Below are 20,053 nucleotides of genomic sequence, written 5' to 3'. Positions count from 1 at the left end.
GATTTTAAAAACTAAAGCCGATACAGGATGGGTTTCAGGATGTTTAGACCTTAAAGCAGATAAAACTTATGTTAACGATGAGTTAGAGAAGAAAGCAAATAAGACTCATACACATACAAGTTTTACAACTGTTGCTATAGAAAGTATTGAAGGAACGGTTGAAGAAACTGGTGGGGATGTATTATATTGTAAACCTCCTAACTTTCCACAAGGTTTAACATCGGATGACAACATAACGACGATGAGAAACATTAGATGTAAAGATGTTTATGTCATGAAGGATGAACATAATATTAAATTCACTGCTCAAGATTTATATGACAAGAAAGCAGACAAAACAGAGCTTCAAACATTAAAGACAGAAATACTTCAAACATTATATCCTGCAGGCTCTATTTATACGTCAATGAACTCTACCAGACCAGAAACAGTTCTGGGTTTTGGAACTTGGACTCAAATAGTCGACAGGTTTTTGTATTGTGCAAACTCTTCAAAGGAAACAGGTGGAAGTAAAACGATTTCAGGTGAAAATTTACCTGCACACAGTCACTACATAGATTTAAGTACATCTCAAGCAGGTTGGCATAAGCATAGATATTGGGATTGGTCAGCAATGACAAAAGGTAAAGGATATGATGTTAAAGACAACGTTAAGTTTGCTATAAATTGTTTCTGGAGTAACACTGAGGAGGAGGAAACCATACACATCGCGTTTCAGGATATACGCAAACAACGGGACAAAGTAAAGACTACATGCCACCTTACATGACAGTTTACGCATGGTATAGAATTGCTTAGTCGTCATTTTCAACTTCTTTAGCATATTCGTCAGGAGTTGTCTTATATTTGTTAGGAACTGTCTTTGAAAGTATACACCTTGAACTTTGACAAGTTTGAAACGAGGTCTGACAATAGTAGTTTTATCTTCTGCTTGCAGTGTGTACATTTGCCATGTTTGCCTAAAACTTCATAATATTCTCTTGTATACTTTCTTCTATTTTTACGAACACGAATGTGAGTACCTGTCGGGTTCCCATTTTGTCATAGTCAATAGTATTTTCATATGGGTCGCTTTAGGTATTTCTATTTTTACTTTGTCACCTTTCTGAAGTTTGAAGCCCGGCATTCTTTCTTGTTTGTCTCTTTGACTAAATATTAAATATATAGTCTTTCTCAAGTCAGGGTTGTTTTTCATTTCTTCGGGGGAGTGGTTTCCCAAACCTTTTTGTTTACGGCTATTGTAAATATTTAAAACTTGTCTCATCTTTGCCATGGAGAAGTGTCTATATTTGTCGTCATATGACATTTCATTTGCTTCACCACCTTGTGGTTGTTTAAGTCTCTTAACATTTTATACAACCGTCAATGACACCAAGAGCAGAATGGTTTTGGTCGACAATGAAATATTGGTTTACATTTTTTGAACGCAGATAGTTTTTTACATCATCTGATTTGAAAGAACTTTCACAGTCAGATGTCAGTTGGATGGTATTTGTCAACGAATATTGTCAAAGCAGTTTTTACATCTAAAATATTTTTTGGACCATAATGGTATGGCTTCACAGTATCTTGTGTTTTGACCAACAAATATTAACCAGTATGGAGGTCCATCTGTTCTAACTCTCGGAATGTTTTCCAAGATATCCATAAACCAAGCATTTGTTTGAACTAAAGATTTTATCATGAGTGCTTTCTTTGTCGCTTTAGAAACATAGGGGTCCTTGTTTGGATTCGTCATTTTTTAACCCATAAGAAATGGGTTATTTGGCGCATTAGCAGGAGTTGCATCCAGATTTTTGCCCGCAGTGGAACAATAGCCAGAGGTGTATTTGGAGTTGGAAGGAAGATTTTGAGTACATTAGGTATACTAAAGAGAAAGCACAACCTATTATACAAACTGTACAGAAAGGTTGGGATGTAGCACGAGATGCAACAAATCTTATTCCAAATCCTGAAACAAGAGGAAAAGTTCAAGGATGGATGGACAATGTAGGAAGACAAGCAGGAAACTATTATAACAAAGCAAATGACTACTATAACCAAGCAGGACACTATATGGACCAAGGTGAAAGATTCTTTAACAGAATATAACCATGCACAACAATGGGTAACAATAAACCAACCTCAACCGCCTCAAACGTGGGGAATGTAAAGTTTTTTACTGAGATGAAATGAACAATACAGCATTGAGACAAATGGGTTCAAGATGGATTTGTCGACTTCCAGCAGTTACACCACGTTTGTCAAGTTCTTCCTATACCTCAGGAAGTTTTAACCGACTTAAAAAAACCTAAACAACCAGTTGAAAACAAACCAAACTAAAATTTTTTACTGAGATGAAATGACCGAAGAAGTTGAAACGTAGATTTGACACCACAACAAAAAGTTCAGAACCATTGTCAAAACCTGTCAAAGAACTTACAGATGAAGAGAAAAATTCAATAATAAAAGTGCCAGGTCTGGAAATACAAACCCTAACTACAAAGTCACTTTTCATAAAAATGGAACGGCTAGTATCTCAAAAAAGAAACAGACTCTCACAAATAAAATATTGAAGTCTGAAGGAGCTTTTCGAGACAACAGATGGAAAAGTTTACTTCACTGACCAACAGTTCATTATAGAACATCTCATTGACTTAGAGTCGAAATATTCTAAACTTTACAACAAACACAAAAAGTTGAAAGGAAAACAAAAACAAATGGCATATATATTTATGAAGATGTTGACGACACAACTGTTCCTGCAAGTGAAGTAAAGTCAGAGGAACCGAAAAGTGACGAAAAAACCGATAGAAGAAGAAAAACCAAAAACTGAAGATAAACCAAAACCAAAGTTTTAGTTTGGAAACTAAACCAAGTCAACCTTCATTAGCTGGTATGGGTTGGCGTCAAAGACTTATGGCAGCAGCGGTTATGTAAAGTAAAGAAAAAAATATTTTTTATTTTTATAAAAATGCCCCCATATAGAATGGATAGAAAATCTGCTAGAATAAAAGCAGAGTTGCAAAGATATGGTTGGAGAGTTTCGAAGAAGTTTAAATATAGGAAGGGAAGACCCATAAAAGTCTATGACAAATTGTCTGGTCTTCCCTACGAAATGGATTTGGAAACAGCACGTGCCAATTATCCAAACAGACTAGAGAGGTTAGAAGAAGAACGTCTTGATGACATGCCTTTCGATGTTAGTGAACCTCAAGTTGAAGGACACGACGGCTTTGCCAGATTCTACTAAACATGACGAACAATTGCATCCTTTGAGAAGGAAAAAAGGTAGTGCAGAGGATGGTCATGCTCCCATGGAAAGAACAAGATATGCATATGAAAAGTACCGTGAAGTTAGAAGTCAAATTACATCTGGTCGAACCTTTACAGTAAACTTTGACGAAGGAAAGAACAAAGAAGGCTTCATGGGAGTACTTGCTGCCATACAAGACGGAAATAAGAAAGGACACAATCTCAGATTGACCATAACAGATTTGGATGGTCACATTTACTATGCACATGGCAATGAACAAACAGCCGCAAAACTTCTTGACGCTTTCAAGACTACAAAGAGAGAACAAATGGTTGACTCCGACTCAGACATTTTGAATGCAATTGAAGGAATTGCAAGTGTCAAGTTCGAATGGTACCAACCTAACCCTCAAGCAGTCAGACAACATGCTGGATACTTTCCGTTCATAAATAAGTCTGACATTGACTTGACAAGGTATGGAATTTACAATTCAATTGAAACAATTGTCAACGAACCTTGCATTCTTACATGTCTCAGGAACTCTGGTCTTGTTACAGATGAGAAGATGAAGTATCTTGAGTCATGTGTGAAGACAAGGTACATTCTCAGAGGTCAATTGGCAAAAATTGCACCGTTGGCAAATGTCAATATCCGAGTCAACATACCTACAGCTAAAGGTTCTTCACATGACGACTATGTTGTTGAGTTCAATTTACCATGGTTGAAGATTGTAATTGTCCACAACCACTTCATGTTGAACGAAAGTCTTACAAACCCATTGTTCGGAAAAGGCAAGTGCAACATTGTCAGAGCTGTAAACATTCTTTTCGAGAAAGGTTTGTTGGAACCAATTCCAGATGACAAGCTGACAGAAACTTTTGTACCAAAAGACGAAACAAACTTTTCACTGTTAGCAAGACCAAAAGTTGTTCCAGACAAAGTTCTAGTACAAAAGAAGTACACAATTCCAAAAGGAGTTGGATTGTTCGGATACCAACCTGAACCAGAAGAACTTCCAATGAGGTTGCAAGAACTTCAAGATGCTATAAACAAACTTCCATTGAGACATCCAATTGACGTCAAATTGTATTGGAGAGCATCTGAGTTAGGTCAGAAGGTTTTATATGAAACAGGTTGCTTCGAGGATGTTTATGAGATAACAGGAGAAGTTTCTCAGAAGATAAGAGACTCACTTGAATTTCCACAAACTGGACCAATTGGTTGCGACAAGTTCGACTCAGATGAAAAGATATACTATGTCGACCTTAACGCTGCGTACATGAGGTTTGTCCAATATATTCCGACTGGAATTCCAAACGAAGATGGTGAGTTCCCGGGAAGGAACTATACAGTTGGAAAAGTCATACAACAACTGTATGATATTAGGAAAGCTTCAAACCCCAAACTTGCAATGACACTCAAATTGCTTATGAATTCGACATGGGGATATTCCATTAAGAAACCTCAAGAGATGAAGAGTAAACATTATGAGAAGGTCGACAACTTTGTTGAAAGGTTTTCTCCTTTTGTTTTGAAGTACGAATTCACTCAAGGTCAAAGTGGCTTAGTAACCACATTAAAACCTATTGTCGAACATTGGTCTTACCCTCAGTTCGCAAAAGCAGTCCTTGACGAGTACAACAAATTCTTCTCCGAAGTAAAATCCAAAGTCAAGGTTTACTATGAGAACATTGACGCACTCATGACGAACGAAGAAGGGTACAACAAACTCATTGAAATGGGTATGGTCGGTGAAAAGATGGGTCGATTCAAATTGGACAAAATTTTCACCGAAGTTCATGTCCTCTCCAAGCGTAAGTACTGGGGCATACTTGAAGACGGCACAGAAATAAAACATTGCATGAAGTAAAAATTTATTTTTTAAAAAGTGACATTTTTTAATTTTATTTGAAATGTACGCTGAGTTTGTTGGAGAAGACCGTTGGGAAACTTGTTTGTTAGATGAGAAATATGAAATGGCATACCATTTTAAAACAATATATTTTTACATATATTAAATGCTTCAGGTTGAAAAACAAAGAACAAAAGTAGCAGATACAAAACCGTTAGACTATATCTTTACAAATGCTGGTAGGACTATTTCAGATGAAGAAATTTCATCCCGAACATACAGGTTTGACTATCCAATTCGTTGGCTTCAAAGTCCTTCAGATGCAAAGGCAATAGGATTTAGAAGAGTTTTTGTTTTCAAATAGAACTAACGCATTTATGTTTCGCAGTATATTTTCATGGGCAGTATAAAGGTTCTGATGGTCTAATAGACAAATTTGACGAAATGAGAATCTTTACAGTTCGTTCAGACGAAAGTCTTGAGAAAACTCTAAATGACTTTCAAACTCAAATGAACAAATATTATTGGGAATTTCAAGAAAAATACGACTCTTTACTAAATGGAACATACTATCTGAAACTAGAATATGACAAGATGAACTCCACCGTTTCATTTCAAAAGATTGAAATTAACCTCCAAGAGATACAGAGTTTTTATTTTGGAAAGTAGACAAACGTTCTTGGGCACAATTTCTTCGGTTACTAAACCAGAACGAACCATTACCACCAGATGGTCCATTTCAATTTATACTTCCACCAGCAGATTTGACAGTTTATAGAAACGTGTTTGACCCTCAAAATGTTATGTGTCATGCAAGTTTCAGTTCAAGCAACAATAGTTTTCTATGTATTGGTAAGGACTTTTATGACTTTGCTTCTAAATTCTACGAACCACCTAGTAACAGTTTCTCTGACTTTCAAGTTTGGTTCACAACAAATGGTGTGCAACATATTATTCCATTGTACTATGACTTTTATCTCGAATTGTCTTTCATATATAACTACGGAAAAGTGCTGAAAAAGTATTGAAAAATACTTTTAGGGTAGCATGTTAGATCTAACATGTTTTCTAACATTTTTTCTAACATGGTCTAAAACTCTCGAAAATCATGAATTTTAAAACTTTCACAAAAAACATAAAAAAGTGAAGTTAAACGTTAAGGTTTACTGAACTGGTTGGATGTCGCCTTCACAGGTTATGTAGAATGGCTGACCCGAGAAGTGAAGGAGAGACTGAATTGCCAATTTCATATGGGGTAGGGGGTTCTCCTTGTTTGGTATTTTTATCCAAGGACGTTTGTTTAGGAACTTAACAAGAGCTTCTCTTTTGGCGTCCTTTATGTCGTCGAAAGGAGTGTTTTCTGGTATTTGAATTGGAATTCCAGTCGAAGTCTCGAGATTCAAGACAGCCCTTCCAGAAATAGTGGTGAACTTGACCTTGGGCTTCATGACCTTGCGCAAGTAGTCTTTTACGCAGTTGTTAATTTCAATTAGGTAAACTGCCTCGTCAAATCCTTCTGGCATTCCGAGTCCTTCCTTCCGACAGGAAAAGTTTTTCCCGACAACTGGAAAAAATTTTCCCGACAACTGGAAAAAATTTTCCGGACAAAAGAAAAAATTTTTCCTTCCGACAAGAAAAAATTTTCCAGTTGTCCGTCCGTAAACCATTCAAATTTTCGAAAATTGAGAACTTTTTGGTCGAACTTCAGAAAAAGTTTTTCCTTCCGACAGGAAAAAATTTTCCCGACAACTGGAAAAAATTTTCCCGACAACTGGAAAAGTTTTTCCTTCCAACAGGAAAAGTTTTTCCTTCCAACAGGAAAAGTTTTTCCTTCCGACAGGAAAAGTTTTTCCTTCCAACAGGAAAAGTTTTTCCTTCCAACAGGAAAAGTTTTTCCTTCCAACAGGACACAAACGAATGTCTCACGTCCCACCAACCCAGTCCATTCCCAAACCAGAGGAACCTAAAGAACCAGCCCCTGCACCTCAGTTCCAGCAAGTACCTCCACCAAATTACTACCAATTTCCACCTCAAGGTTACTACCCACCACAAGGCTTCCCGAACTACCCTCCTCTGCCTATGCCTTACTGCCCCAACCCTTGGATGTTCCAGCAATTCCAATCTCAATCCAAATCGAAGAGAGACCAAGAGTTCGAAGAAGGTCTGAACCGCTTACGCAAAGAGTACGCTACAGCCCCTATTGAGAGAAAGTTGTTCCCGGACCAAAAAATATAATTTATGTTAACATGTTAGATCTCACCTGTTTTTTCACCTCTTGAATTTTCATGACTTCTTCGTAAATGTTTTGTCATGATTTCATCGTAAATGTTTTGTCAAGACTTCTTCGTAAATGTTTTGTCAAGACTTCTTCATCGTAATGAGCGTAAAGGACCCAAAAATATAATTTAGGGTAGATGGTGAGATCTCACCTCTTTTTTCACCTCTTGAATTTTCATGAATTTCCTTAAGATAGAAAAAATAAAATTAGTTTTATTTTTATTTATTTTTTTATTTTGTATGTAAAGACATATATGTCAAACAATGAGTTTGAAACAGTTAAAAAGATAGACAATGACACCAAAGTGGTTAGAATTGGTGATTTAAACGTAAGATACTCAAAGAAATACAACAAATATTCTTTGTCAGACATTTTATCTCCATCTGGAAAGAGACCGAAGGACTGGGTTAAAATTGCTTCTAGTCAGAAAATTTTGACAAGAAATCCTGAGCTTATGATATCGGTAGCATTTCATGGAACAAGAGCATATCTTATAGACAAAAGTCTTATACCAATAGTTTTGTTATGGTTAGACCCAGTTGTTGGATATAACTTCATAACATATGGTTCATTCGATACGGAACGTTGCAGTGAAGGCTTACTTTACATCGTTCAGAAACCGAAGGACTTCAATACAAAGAGATATAAGATAGGAAGAACATATAATATAACTCAAAGATATGACAGTACAGTCAATATAGTCAAGGTTGTGTTTGCTAATGATATGAGAGCTGCTGAAACAGAACTACTCGAAAAGTTTGAGAAAATGTATGGTGCTCCCATAAAAGGTAAAGAAACGTTTGAAGTAGATGAGATAGATAAAGCTATAAAATTATTTGACGAAGTTGCTGAAAAATACATGTAAAGCGTTTATTTTTGGTCTTTTGTGAAAGTCAGAAAATAAAGTTAGTGTCATTTTTTGTATTTTTTTGTATGTAAGATATGATTTCAGGGATTTTTTTGACGAAGTGTTACTCTTCACTTCGTCAAAAAATAACAGTTATCTAATGAAAAAGTGTCATTTTTTTCATTTTTTTGTATAAAAGATATGATTTCAGGGATTTTTTTGACGAAGTGTCAACGTTCACTTCGTGTCATAATGTAAAAATAACGTTTACCATGTAAAACGCTTGTGAGAAAACGTGTTAGAAAACGTGTTAGATCTAACATGCTAACATAAAATATATTTTTGGTCATTTACAATGAAGTCTTGACAAAAACTATCCAACAGCAGAAGATTTCCTTCTATCTGACGTCAAGAAGAAATATAAAGAAACTTTCGGCATTGTTAAAACATTCGATGTACTAAAAGAAGAAATAGAGGCTACAAAACTGTTTAGAGTCTCACGAATTCATAACGTTTACCATGTAAAACGCTTGTGAGAAAACGTGTTAGAAAACGTGTTAGATCTAACATGCTAACATAAAATATATTTTTGCTGAATTCCGTATGAAAACAGTGAAGAACAGCGAGTAGGTAAGAAACCTTAGTCGCCAAAACTCTATGAAAACAGTGAAGCACAGCGAGACCGACTTTTATCTGGGTCGCCAAAACTCTATGAAAATCATGAATTTCCTTAAGATAGAAAAAATAAAGTTAGTTTTATTTTTATTTATTTTTTTATTTTGTATGTAAGGACAGATATGTCAACATCAGAGAACACAACAACTGCTATCGTTCATGAAGCCATAAATGAAGAATATGAGTACATACAGTTTAACAAACAACTCCGTCTCATTCGTTCGGTCAAAGACGATATGTACCAAATGCAAAGTATTTTGACAGCATGTTTTGCTCCAGACACTAAACACGCAGACGACTGGTTCAAAAACCAAAGCACACAAGAACTTTTGAGTGAAATTTCTCTAGACCGACTTTTTTCGGTCTTGCATAAAACACATGAAAATCGTAAAAATTTGCCAATAAATTTAAGAGGATATTATGTACATAGACTTTTAGTAAATGCAGTTGCAATGTGGGCTTCTCCTCGTTATGCATGGCATGTTTACAGACTTCTTGACGAAATTCATAGACAAGAACGTGAAGAGATGGAAAAGAAACTTCAAGCAAAAGATGAAGTCATTGAAGCAAAAGACAAAAGCATTCAGAAAAGAATACCACGTTCGGTACCAAAAGGAAAGGAAAAGAACTATAAGTATATGATTTATACTGAAGAGATGGAAAATGAAGAAGATAAAGATATGGTTATGTTGCATTTAGTCAGAAGAAACAACAAAAGCTTTTACGACCTTGCTAAGATTTACAAATCTGACAGAAATTGGTTCTATCGCGAAAACTTACCGATTTCAATGACACCGAATGAAGATGTGAAACAAATAGTTCAAGATACGTTACCTCAAACACACTATGATATGAAAGGTTGTACAATACTTACCTTCAAAGAAGACTTACCGCTACTGAAGGAAAAAATAACAGAGTATTTTGACAACTTCAAACAAGTAGGGTAGATGAACTCTTTATTTTTCAAGCTTGACTTTTTACAATTTGAACTTTGTTTGCGTAGATATGAATTCTGAAAGAAGTATGAGGGTCTTGTATGACTTTGTACTTCTCCCATAGTTCATGTCTGTCAAACTTACCTGCCATGGACTCTTTCATAAGTTCCATGAAATCGTCTTCGGACAATCCGGGGAAAAGTATAATGTCAGTAAGTATTCTTTTAACATCCTTACTTAAACTCTTTGCTGTCTGTACACATATTACGACTGAAATGTTAAAGTGTCTGAGCTTCTTAAGAATTCGACACATATCTTGTTCTCTATTCTTTAACAAAGGATGAGAGGCGAAATCATCTAAGATAAGAAGACACCTATGAGGGTATGTCTTCCAATCGTAAGATTGCAATTTCTTCGAAATGTATTCTATCTCTTTCTGTTTGTTTCTGAAGTGTTTCTTCTCTAATATTCTCTGCATTTCCTCATTTGGGTCTTTAAACTTAGAATTTATATACTCATTTATAGCATTATACTTCAAAACTCTTCTTTGGTACTTCTTTATCCAATCTAACAACTCAGAGTCTTTTATACATACTAACTTAGACTTCTTTATAATATCTTTGAACGAATTGACGGTTTGGTCAAATTGACCAGAAGTACTACAAATAACAACTAACTCATAGAATGGGTTCTTCTCATCTAGTTCTTGTTGTTGTGCAGCCATTTTAAGATAAGTGAAAGTCTTACCAGACCCAGGTGGTGCAATTAGACCTGTTATACCATTCTGAGCAAATAAGAACTTGTCATGTATAGGCTTTATCTGAGCATTTTCTAACTTCCTCTGTTCTTATTTAAAACATTCTCAAATTTCTTGTCAATGTCAGCAAACTTTTTTTCTAACATATTTTTAGAAAAATTAAAATTTTTATCTTTTAGAAAATGTCTAGCGATTTCGCTATCTATATTCGAGACAAACTTTTTGACAGCAAAACATCTGTCGACCATAAAATCTTACATAGTGTAAACAAGAAAGGTGAATTTGTTCTAAGTTCTGTTTCTGGGAATATGACAAGAACCATAAAACATTAAGCAGAGCAGTCTTAAAATTTGTCAATGACAGACTTGTTGACAGAGATGACACCGATTGGAAAGATGAAGTCCAACAAAAGTTCTTAGAATGCAAAGAAGACACATGCGCTGTTCTTGAAGATGAAATAGAAAACAGAATAGAAGAGCTATTAAAGGACAAAGAACTTTTACATAAATATGGTTCGGAGAAATTTGACATAACTCCACCAGAAAAGAAGAAGAAAGAAAAGAAAGAAAAGAAAGTAGAAGAAGAGAAGAAAGAACCTGAACCAGTTCCAGAGAAAAAGAAATTTGACATGTAAAAATAAAATTTTATTTTTAGAACATTTCTGGGTCAATGTCAATGTTCTCTTCCTCTTTAGGAGCAAACACTGGCTTAGACTCTAAAATCTTTTTACCCAATTTACCTTGAACTTCAACTATCTTAGACTCATAATATTCATAGTCGTCTGCTTTCTTTGGTTCATAAGGTATAACAAGTTTGTATGCTTTGCCTTCTTTAAGGTTTGAGAACCTTCTGTCAAAACTTTCTTTGACTGTTAACAAACCTTCTATGTCTAAGTCTTCAAATTTCGCACCATTTTTAGTCACAATAGCAAACTTAACTGGTTCGATGTTACAAACTTTGCTGAATGAAGACTTTTCAAAATGGTAGAAGTAAACATTCAAATATGTGAATGGGTCTAGTTCTTCTTTAAGTCCTGATATGTACTTGTTTACTGAGATGAATTTTGTCATCTTTTCTATCGGATAAAAAAATATTTTTTTTAAAATTTACTCAGAAAAATTATTTCTTTCTATATTTGCCATTCCGAACTTCGAAAAGATGTTTTATACCAGCATAGAATTTTTCTCTAGAGCTTGGTCTTATATCGTTTTCATGACAATATTTTCTATATTCTTCATATAAAGCCTTTTTTTCATACATTTCATAAGGACAATCTAACCAGAATAGCGCATATCCATTTTCGTTATCTAGGTCTCTATATGTTTCTTCTGTTTGTGGAATTTCGCTTTCTTCTGTTTGTGGAATTTCGCTTTCTCTATTTAGTTCTATGTCTATATATTGTGGCTTAAAAAGATGTGGGCAAGAAGGGTCTGGCGCTATGTAAAAAGTTAATTTTTCTGTCATCTTTTCTATCGGATAAAAAAATATATTTTTTTTTTAAATTTACTCAGAAAAATTTTTCTTTGTATATACACCATTCTGTACGTCTAAAAGACTTTTGACATTTGCCAAGAATGTTCGTTTAGACGCTGTCATATAACCATATTCTTGACAATATTGTTTATACGAATCGTACAATGACCTTTCATCTAATGACACAAAGTCAGTTTCATCTACGAACAGTTCATATACACTCTTGTTTGCTTCTAACAATGTTTGTCTCTCTTCGGTATGTGGAATTTGTCTTGGATTGAACTTAGAAATATCTAATGTCATGAAATATGAGAACAAGTGGTTGTAAAAGTCAGATGTCAAAGTTTCTGCTAAGTCGTCAAAATATTCTGTATCTTGCATATGAGAATCTGACGTTCTGACAACTACATATCTTCTGTCAGAACTTTCTAACTTCATCGGAACAGCATTGTTTGAAACCATAATGAAGTTTGCAACATTTTCACAAACTCTTTGGTCTTTATATTTTCTTTCAACAACTCCAACTTTATCTGTTATAAGACTCTTCAAAGCATCTGAGTTTAAAACTTTTGTTGTATCTATACTTTGAAGTTCATTGCAAACTATAAGTTTCATATTCTCTATTGAGGAGTTAAACTTGCCACAGATGTTTTCTAAGTTTGTCATATTCGGGTTCGAATAACCTTCTAACAGTTTGCACAAAATATCTGTAAAGAATGTGTTCTTACCAGTTCCTTTTTTCCAATTATAATGAGAGCAGTTTCTTTTTAGCACTTGGATGTTGTAAGATGTTTGCAAACCAACATAAGATATACTCATAGACTCTTTCGTTTCCATTGCATATAATTTCTTTGACATGGTCTAACCAAGCTTCTATAATATTTTCTTTCCATTCTACTTGTTCGTATTTATATCCAGTGAAGATAGAATAGAAGTTTGGAGAAGGTGTATAGAACTTTATACCTCGAACTGAAAAATCTTCTAACTTTGACAATAAGATATCCCAAGCATCTAACATCTTCATTCCAACTTGTACAACTTTTATTTTCTTAAGTTTCTGTCTACATTCTTGTTCTGAAACTATTGTTGCTCTTGGTTTGTTAAAGACTACATCCCATTCTTTCATAACATAACATTCTGGGGCAGAGTCGACATAAATGACTAAACGTTTCAAATTCTCGACTGCTTTGTTATAGTCTCGAAATGGACACATATTTCTGAATGCTTGGAAGTCATAAAAATCTGAAACATCTATTCTGTACATTTTTATAAAAATAAAAAAAATATTATTTTTTTATTCTTGACTTTGTTGTTCCATTTGTTGCATTTGTTGTTCTTGAGCTATTTGTTGTTGAAGTTGTTCTTGTAATACAATACTTTCACCAGTTGCATCTTCCAATTCGAAACTTTCTGCCGTCATTGACAAATACATAGGACATAAAAGTTTTACAGGAACAAAGTTTGCGTCAACTAATGTCAACGTTATACTTGCCAAAGTGTTTGAGTTCACTAAGGTTGAAAATTCTGCATTCGAATGAACAATAGGCAAACCAGCAGAGAAAGTATTGTTTATACGCATAAGTATCTTTTGGTCATAATAGTTTCTGTCGACATTCGAATAACACTTTGAACCTAAGTTTGAAACAATATATAAGATTGGTGTGCTTAATGTCAATGGAATAGACATTCCTTGTATGACACCTTTTCCTGTTATAGGAAACTGTTGGTAGTAAAAACCAGAAATAAGTTTTGTATTATAGCTCATATCGTTTATAGTAAACTCAGTCGGACATCCAAACATAATGAAACCTGCTCTAGTTGCAGCACATGTTACACCCGTACTTAAAGTATTAAATAAGTCAACAAAACCTGTTGGTGGTATATCTGAGTAAGTATCTTCAAAGGAGTATTTTTTACCATTCACAACAATAAAGTCTTCTGGTGTCAAAAGAGCAAAACAGGCTTTAGTCGTCATTGTGTTTAAGGTTAGTTTACAATATCGTCCTTGAGGACTTTGTAAGTTTGTTGTTATAGAATTATATGACTCAGGGTTTTTAGTCGTAATAGTATAAACCATTATGTCTTCTGCCATTTATATATATTTAAAAGTTTTTCTGAAAGTGGAGAAGAACTTCATCTAAACTTTCACATGGCGTTTCTTGAAGTTCTCTGTCTAAGAAGTTCAAATATTTTGTAAAGACATAGAACTTTCCTTTGTCTACACGAACAAACAAAACAGGGTCTTTCATATCGTTCAAAAGTGTGTAAAGTCCTTTACATGAAATAAAGTCTATATTATTTTTCTTCAAACATCTTTCAAGAAGTTTTGACATTTTTACTTAGCAAATAAATTTTAATGAAATGTTGTGGTCGTCAAATATTTTTATAACGTCTGGGAAACTATACTTTAAGTTCAACGTTTCACCTCCTTTCATAACGTATATCTTGTCAATGACATTATATGAAACACCACAGCAACTAATGTCGGGTTCTATTTCTTTGATGTTTATATCGTCTGCCTCTGTCAAAAGTTTCAATAGTTCTTTCAAAACTTCATGAGGTGCAATGACATATGAGTTCACTTTTACAGGGTTGTGTTCGACCAAGTTTAACATTATACTTAAAGCTTGACAAATCTTCTCCTGAGTTTGAAGTTTGTCTTTCAGTTGTTGGTAGTCATTTCGAATATCTGCAACAGAACTTAAGTCTCTGCTAACTTCAGGATATGTTGGTTGTTCTTTACAGGAACAATTGTTATACCATCTTCGTCCTCGTATGGTTTCCCCACTTCAACATCTCTGTCTTTGACATTGACAATAACACTTTGACTGTTTGTTTGAGTTGGTGAATTTAACTTCACATCTGCCACCGCCATTAAACCTTTTGAAACACTTACGCTTCTATTTTTCGGAAATGACATTTTACTTAGAATAAAAAGATGGACGTATTCGAGTATCTCTTCGAATTGAAGCAGAACAAAGTTTACACACACAAACAATACAAATACATTGACAGAATAGTTCTTTATACAAACAATGGTAAATGTTATAGAATAGCAGTCTTTGCTGAACCTAAATATTTTCATAAAGCAAAGAAAGTTGGTATAACCGAGATGGTGAAAGTTCTTGACGTTGACAAAAATATAACTTCAAAACTTACAGATATTTCTAAAGGTAAGTTTATCTTACAATATTATGTCAAAACTGGCGTACTGTCAATATTTGACGAGAGAAGTCAGTTCAAGAACAACTTACTGACCTGCTGCCAAAATCTGCTCGATGGAAGCTGTCGTTATGCCAATCTGAGGAGCCCCAGCAGGTTTCATCGAACGAATCTTCAAAAGAGCATCTTCCGTGAAAAGTGCTATTGGTTTTGTAAACTTCTTTGCTCTCAGTTCATCTGGACCGTCTCTGTCACCAGTATATTGTATTTGTACAGTACCAACAGTTGAAATACCACCCATAAAGTCTTCTGAGTCAGCAAATGGAATGCCAAGCCAAAAGTTTGAACGGTCTCCATTTGTATATTGAGTTTTTTGACCTCCTGTATGAGTCCATACTTTCACATATGGCATAATAGAACTTTGCATTTCAGGGTTAATGGTTGTTGTGAAGTTGTTGTTAAAGTTCATAGCATCTAATGTCAAGTTGTATGACCTCATATCCTCAACTGTAGAATATTCTTCTCTTGGATAATATTTGCCATCTATGTTTATATGATATTTAATACCGGGGTTGTAGAAACAAGAATAGTCATTTATAGTTCGTCTGAACAGTACAAACATAGTATCTGCATGTTTCATTGCAGTTGTTTAAAGCAATATCTGTTCTTGCACCTGGGTCAGCACTTTGGTTTCCAACTTCACCTGCAAAGTCTTTGACAGATATTTGGTGTATAGGGAACATAAGTGGAACTGCAATATATTTGGCAGCTAAAGCATTTGAAATATCTGGGTCCAACATATAGACTGCAAGTCTGCTTTCTATTCTCTTGCATTCAAATTTTTCGCATGTAAACTTAACTGGGTCCCAAGCAGTTCCAGCAGCATTGAAATAATAGTTTACTTCATTGTTGAAGTTTGAGAAACCAAAGTCTAAGTCAACCTTGCCTTTGCAAAATTCGGCGAATGACGTTTGATTTGTTCCCTTTACGTCTGTAAGAGTGAATGGGTCTTGTGTTGGTGCAATGACTAAGTTATTTTTGCTTGGAGTAAGTTCAATAGAAATTTTTCCTGCCCAGTTTGGCAAGTATCTTAAAAACCTGAAGATGAGGAAAGATGACAAAGGAACTCTAAGTTTCAGTTTTACTTTAGTGGCAGCAGTTCCATCTGAACCAGAAAGGTTAACATAAACTCCTGGAACGTTAGGGTCAAGTCTTCTTATTTTCTCAATATTTGCATACTGGTCTGTTTGTTCTCTAGCTTGTGGTTGTACTGAGTTTCTCAAAGCGAACCATTCATAGTTTGCCCATGTTACTGTTTGAACTAAGTCAGAGTTAGAATATATCTTATATCCCATGAAAACTTCTGGAGCATATTGGTATCCGACATAGAAAATTCCATTGCAACCTTTCTTGTCAGACAACTTGGCAGAAGGTTTTATTTCAATGTCTTGTTCCACGTATAAGAATGAGTTGTCAATAGAAATAATATGAAACCTGTCGCAAGCAATATCTACTGTTGTTGAAGAACCTTCTCCAAACTCACCTACGTTTCCATAAGAAACAGCAGTTGTATATTCGTAAGTTCCAGGAACTATTTCTGACCTTCTAATGGCATTGTCGCATTCGTTATACCATTCGGAAACATTTCCGTTCATGGCATCCAAAATTGTTGGCGTTATATTCTGAGCGGCGTACATTTCATATGGGTAAAAATATAGAATAGTTGGATTTATTTGTCATAATTGTTTCGTACCAAGCTTTACTTTCTTCCTGACTGAGTTTTTAACTCTTCTTTTTCCTTCATTGCCACTACTTTCACTAGATGAAGTTACTTCTTCACTATTTTCACTTTGTTCTACTCTTCTTCTTTGGTGTCGCTTTTGGTAACTTGCCCTCTGCTTCAAGTTGTTGCATCTTTGCCTCATGTTCACCTAGTATGTTGTAAATTTCCCATGTCCTTTTTGCCTTTGGGCTCTGGTCGCCCATCTCAGGTAACCTATATCCTAGAAAGATTTTGTCATAGTTTGTATTTGAGTCTTCGCGTATTGTTTGCATGACTCTTTCCTGAGTTTCCGGTTCAAGCTCTTCAAACAGAGCTTGTCCATATGGAATAAGCTCGTTTCCAAATATATGTTTTTGTAGCCATTCTGGTTTTCTTTCCATGTTACCAATAATATCTTTTGTGAATGGGAAAGCTTTTACCCAATGTTTCAGTCTTGCGTCATTTATTTCTGTAGTTGGTTTTATTTTGTCAAGGAACATGTTTTTCAATACTAACATTTCATTTGGTACTGTCCATTTGAGTTTTCTTAAATATTCATCCCTTCTCGGTTCATTGTCTGCAAAGTAAGTTTTTATGACATTTTGCAAACTTTCGTTTGCAAGGTCATGTACAATAGGTTCTCTTCCTTCTCTCTCCCTAACTTTCTTTCTAAACTCTTCACCAAATATACCATCTCTATGGTTCTGTGTAGTTCTTTGAGATAAATGTTCTAGAACGTCAGGTGTTATATTTCCATCAGCCATGTTCATTTCATACTGGTTCAAAATATCTGCATGTTTCATATCTTTCAATGGCATTAAAGCCGCGCTGAAAATACCAGCTATATCTGGTTCACCATTCACTTCCATTGCGTCTACAACTTCTTGGAATTGAGGTTGTAAGTTTATGAACCACCTATCCGGATTAGCTTTATGACCCCATCTCATTGTAGTTCCATAGTCTGCAGAAACAAAAGTAGGTTTGTTTCCATATTGGTTAGGTTCTGAATGAACTTTAAACAATGTTTCATTTCTATATGTTTTGGTGAAATTTAACCTTTTATTTTCACCGAGTTCAGCCAAAGATTGAACGTTATATGGTCGTAAGTAAAAAGGATTGTTGTATTTGCGTACACTTTCTTTCAGTTCTTCCATTCTATGCTGAATATTTTCATCTGATGTTGGAGTCTTTTGTATGTCGGCGAACATTTTTCGATATTCTTCTACTATGTCAGCCGAATTTTTCTTAGACTCTTGGAAAGATTCCATATTCCCCGCATACACTTGTTGAGGGTCAAGATTTTTCGGCTGTTCCAAATCTTCATCTAGTTCTGTGAAGTTAGTTTCCAAAGGAGGGACTTGTTCGTTTCCTTCAGGCTCTTCTAGCTGTTGTTGCTGAACTATTTCTTCCATGTCTGGTTGTATCTGAACTTCTTCCTGTGGAGTTTCTTGTACCTCATCTGCTGGCATTTCATATATTCCGAGACCGTTTTTAACAAGTTCCCTATCTAAGTCATCCGGACTCATAAACCTTTCTTCTTTCGTTCCGTCTCTATTTTTTACGCGTTTCATGAAGAGAGTTGAATTATCATTTAGCTCTGACACCAAATATCTCGGAGTAAATTCAGTCATGTCATTTGGATGATATGCTATTAAATCATATCCCTTAGCGAGCTTGTATTTTCCAGGTTTGAAATTATATCCCATTTGGTGCTGAACCATAAAGCTAAATAGGTTCGGGTCAGTATTTCCTTCCTTGAACTTTCTAATAGCTTCTTTATATCTGTCACTAAAGTCAAGAGTATCTGGGTAACCATAGTCTTCCTTAAGCATTTTTAAGAATTCTTGGTTTCCTTGTTCTCTACTTCTTTTATGTCCTTGCTCTGTTTGTGGTTGTTGTTGTGCAGGGTTTTGAACTGTTGGTTGCTGTGCAGGGTTTTGAACTGTTGGTTGCTGTGCAGTGTTTTGAACTGTTGGTTGTGGTGCAGTGTTTTGAACTGTTGGTTGTTGTGTTGGTTGTTGTGTTGGTTTTGGTGCATGCCTGTGTCTGTGTCCATGTGACGATGTAAATGTTTTAGGTAGTCCTGGTGCAGGTGCTTCTCTTGGAGGGTTTGGTGGTATATAAGTTCCACCAGCTGGCACATATGTTCCATCTGCAGCATAATGTCCTACCTGACTTTTCGTTTTTAAGAAAGCATTTACTAGGTCTGTTTTGGTCTGTTGTAACTCTTTTTCTTGACTTTCCACAACAGTTGCTCTAACGGCGTCATAGGCACTTTGAACTGCCTGTCTCGTTGCTGCATCTGTTATTTTCGTCATATTTTGTGCTACTTCTCTTAACTCTTTGTCGAAACCTTCAGACTTCAGTTTCTTTCCAGATGAGAAGTCGTTCACTAGTTTCACCTTACTATGAAGAGCTTCGAAGGCGTTCTTAAAGTCAGCATTCATTAAAGCTTCATTTGAACTGTCTTCATCCGCTTGTATTTTTGTCCTTATTGACCCTATAAGTTGGGCTGCTTTAGCGTTGGCTTGGGCATCTAACCAGTCATTATTAGCTTTTATATATTCTGCGCTTTTCATTGCCTTTTGCATGGCTGCGTCGTTATTTTTACTTTCTTGTGCTAAGTTTTCATACTGTACGGTTTGGTTTTGCAACTGTAAAAGTTTTTCTGCCTTTACATTTGCTTCAACTTCTTTTTTATACTCATCGCTATCCATATATGTCTTCAGGGCTTTTTGTTTTATTTCTTCATCTTTCAGTACTTTATATTGAGTAGTATGGTTTTTCAAATTTATAACATCTTGTTCCATTTTTGCTACTTCTGCTGCTTTTTCTGACACTTTTTTCGCATATTCCTCTGTACTTAGTTCTTTCAGTTGTTCTTCTTTCTTCTTTTTCTCTACGTTTAACTCATTGAGTTTCTTTGTGTGTCTGTCATATTCTAGTTTCTTTTCGTTTTCACTTATTTGTTTCTGTATGTCTATGTTTGACTTTTTGACATCTGTTATTTGATTTTTGAGTGAACTCAAATTCATTTGACTTTGAGGGTTATAAGCTGTTCCGTCTGCAGCTCCACC

At 35.2% G+C, this 20,053-nt stretch overlaps 13 protein-coding genes and 3 pseudogenes across 16 annotated transcripts, besides 1 other annotated feature; 7 read left to right on the top strand and 9 right to left on the bottom strand.

The window, feature by feature from the left end:
• Nucleotides 1–17,980: part of a mobile genetic element that runs on past the window's edge.
• Nucleotides 3,408–4,313, top strand: TVAGG3_0731140 (uncharacterized protein; the record flags this gene model as incomplete). Its single annotated transcript, XM_051244529.1, has 1 exon — nucleotides 3,408–4,313. A coding segment is annotated over one exon (906 nt), but the record flags the coding sequence as incomplete, so codon positions are not given.
• TVAGG3_0731130 (DNA/RNA polymerases family) lies at nucleotides 4,707–5,105 on the top strand (the record flags this gene model as incomplete). The annotated part of the gene is made up of 1 exon (XM_051244528.1): nucleotides 4,707–5,105. The coding sequence occupies one exon, from the start codon at nucleotides 4,707–4,709 to the stop codon at nucleotides 5,103–5,105; it is 399 nt and encodes a 132-aa protein (XP_051091115.1).
• On the top strand, nucleotides 5,254–6,115 carry TVAGG3_0731120 (annotated as a pseudogene). The gene has a single exon. A coding segment is annotated over exon 1 (862 nt).
• Nucleotides 6,251–6,625, bottom strand: TVAGG3_0731110 (uncharacterized protein; the record flags this gene model as incomplete). Its single annotated transcript, XM_051244527.1, has 1 exon — nucleotides 6,251–6,625. A coding segment is annotated over one exon (375 nt), but the record flags the coding sequence as incomplete, so codon positions are not given.
• On the top strand, nucleotides 7,005–7,322 carry TVAGG3_0731100 (uncharacterized protein; the record flags this gene model as incomplete). The annotated part of the gene is made up of 1 exon (XM_051244526.1): nucleotides 7,005–7,322. The coding sequence occupies one exon, from the start codon at nucleotides 7,005–7,007 to the stop codon at nucleotides 7,320–7,322; it is 318 nt and encodes a 105-aa protein (XP_051091113.1).
• Nucleotides 7,820–8,230, top strand: TVAGG3_0731090 (organellar and viral DNA polymerase type B; the record flags this gene model as incomplete). Its single annotated transcript, XM_051244525.1, has 1 exon — nucleotides 7,820–8,230. One exon carries the CDS (start codon nucleotides 7,820–7,822, stop codon nucleotides 8,228–8,230), a length of 411 nt encoding a protein of 136 aa, XP_051091112.1.
• Nucleotides 9,010–9,633, top strand: TVAGG3_0731080 (KilA, N-terminal/APSES-type HTH, DNA-binding family; the record flags this gene model as incomplete). The annotated part of the gene is made up of 1 exon (XM_051244524.1): nucleotides 9,010–9,633. A coding segment is annotated over one exon (624 nt), but the record flags the coding sequence as incomplete, so codon positions are not given.
• On the bottom strand, nucleotides 9,851–10,300 carry TVAGG3_0731070 (protein of unknown function, DUF4106 family; the record flags this gene model as incomplete). Its single annotated transcript, XM_051244523.1, has 1 exon — nucleotides 9,851–10,300. One exon carries the CDS (start codon nucleotides 10,298–10,300, stop codon nucleotides 9,851–9,853), a length of 450 nt encoding a protein of 149 aa, XP_051091110.1.
• On the top strand, nucleotides 10,762–11,206 carry TVAGG3_0731060 (annotated as a pseudogene). The gene has a single exon. A coding segment is annotated over exon 1 (445 nt).
• TVAGG3_0731050 (uncharacterized protein) lies at nucleotides 11,230–11,649 on the bottom strand (the record flags this gene model as incomplete). The annotated part of the gene is made up of 1 exon (XM_051244522.1): nucleotides 11,230–11,649. The coding sequence occupies one exon, from the start codon at nucleotides 11,647–11,649 to the stop codon at nucleotides 11,230–11,232; it is 420 nt and encodes a 139-aa protein (XP_051091109.1).
• On the bottom strand, nucleotides 11,699–12,043 carry TVAGG3_0731040 (uncharacterized protein; the record flags this gene model as incomplete). The annotated part of the gene is made up of 1 exon (XM_051244521.1): nucleotides 11,699–12,043. The coding sequence occupies one exon, from the start codon at nucleotides 12,041–12,043 to the stop codon at nucleotides 11,699–11,701; it is 345 nt and encodes a 114-aa protein (XP_051091108.1).
• On the bottom strand, nucleotides 12,083–12,606 carry TVAGG3_0731030 (annotated as a pseudogene). Its single transcript has one exon. A coding segment is annotated over exon 1 (524 nt).
• Nucleotides 12,827–13,316, bottom strand: TVAGG3_0731020 (uncharacterized protein; the record flags this gene model as incomplete). The annotated part of the gene is made up of 1 exon (XM_051244520.1): nucleotides 12,827–13,316. A coding segment is annotated over one exon (490 nt), but the record flags the coding sequence as incomplete, so codon positions are not given.
• On the bottom strand, nucleotides 13,347–13,739 carry TVAGG3_0731010 (uncharacterized protein; the record flags this gene model as incomplete). The annotated part of the gene is made up of 1 exon (XM_051244519.1): nucleotides 13,347–13,739. One exon carries the CDS (start codon nucleotides 13,737–13,739, stop codon nucleotides 13,347–13,349), a length of 393 nt encoding a protein of 130 aa, XP_051091106.1.
• On the bottom strand, nucleotides 15,303–15,713 carry TVAGG3_0731000 (protein of unknown function, DUF4106 family; the record flags this gene model as incomplete). Its single annotated transcript, XM_051244518.1, has 1 exon — nucleotides 15,303–15,713. One exon carries the CDS (start codon nucleotides 15,711–15,713, stop codon nucleotides 15,303–15,305), a length of 411 nt encoding a protein of 136 aa, XP_051091105.1.
• On the bottom strand, nucleotides 16,028–16,911 carry TVAGG3_0730990 (protein of unknown function, DUF4106 family; the record flags this gene model as incomplete). The annotated part of the gene is made up of 1 exon (XM_051244517.1): nucleotides 16,028–16,911. A coding segment is annotated over one exon (884 nt), but the record flags the coding sequence as incomplete, so codon positions are not given.
• Nucleotides 17,981–20,053: the final 2,073 nt, after the last annotated feature.

This window comes from Trichomonas vaginalis, chromosome III, assembly GCF_026262505.1.
Source record: "Trichomonas vaginalis G3 chromosome III, whole genome shotgun sequence".
In the NCBI taxonomy this organism is placed as follows: Eukaryota; Parabasalia; order Trichomonadida; family Trichomonadidae; genus Trichomonas; species Trichomonas vaginalis.
The sequence above is the reverse complement of the archived record's forward strand: the minus strand, read 5'-3'. Positions and strand labels throughout refer to the sequence as shown.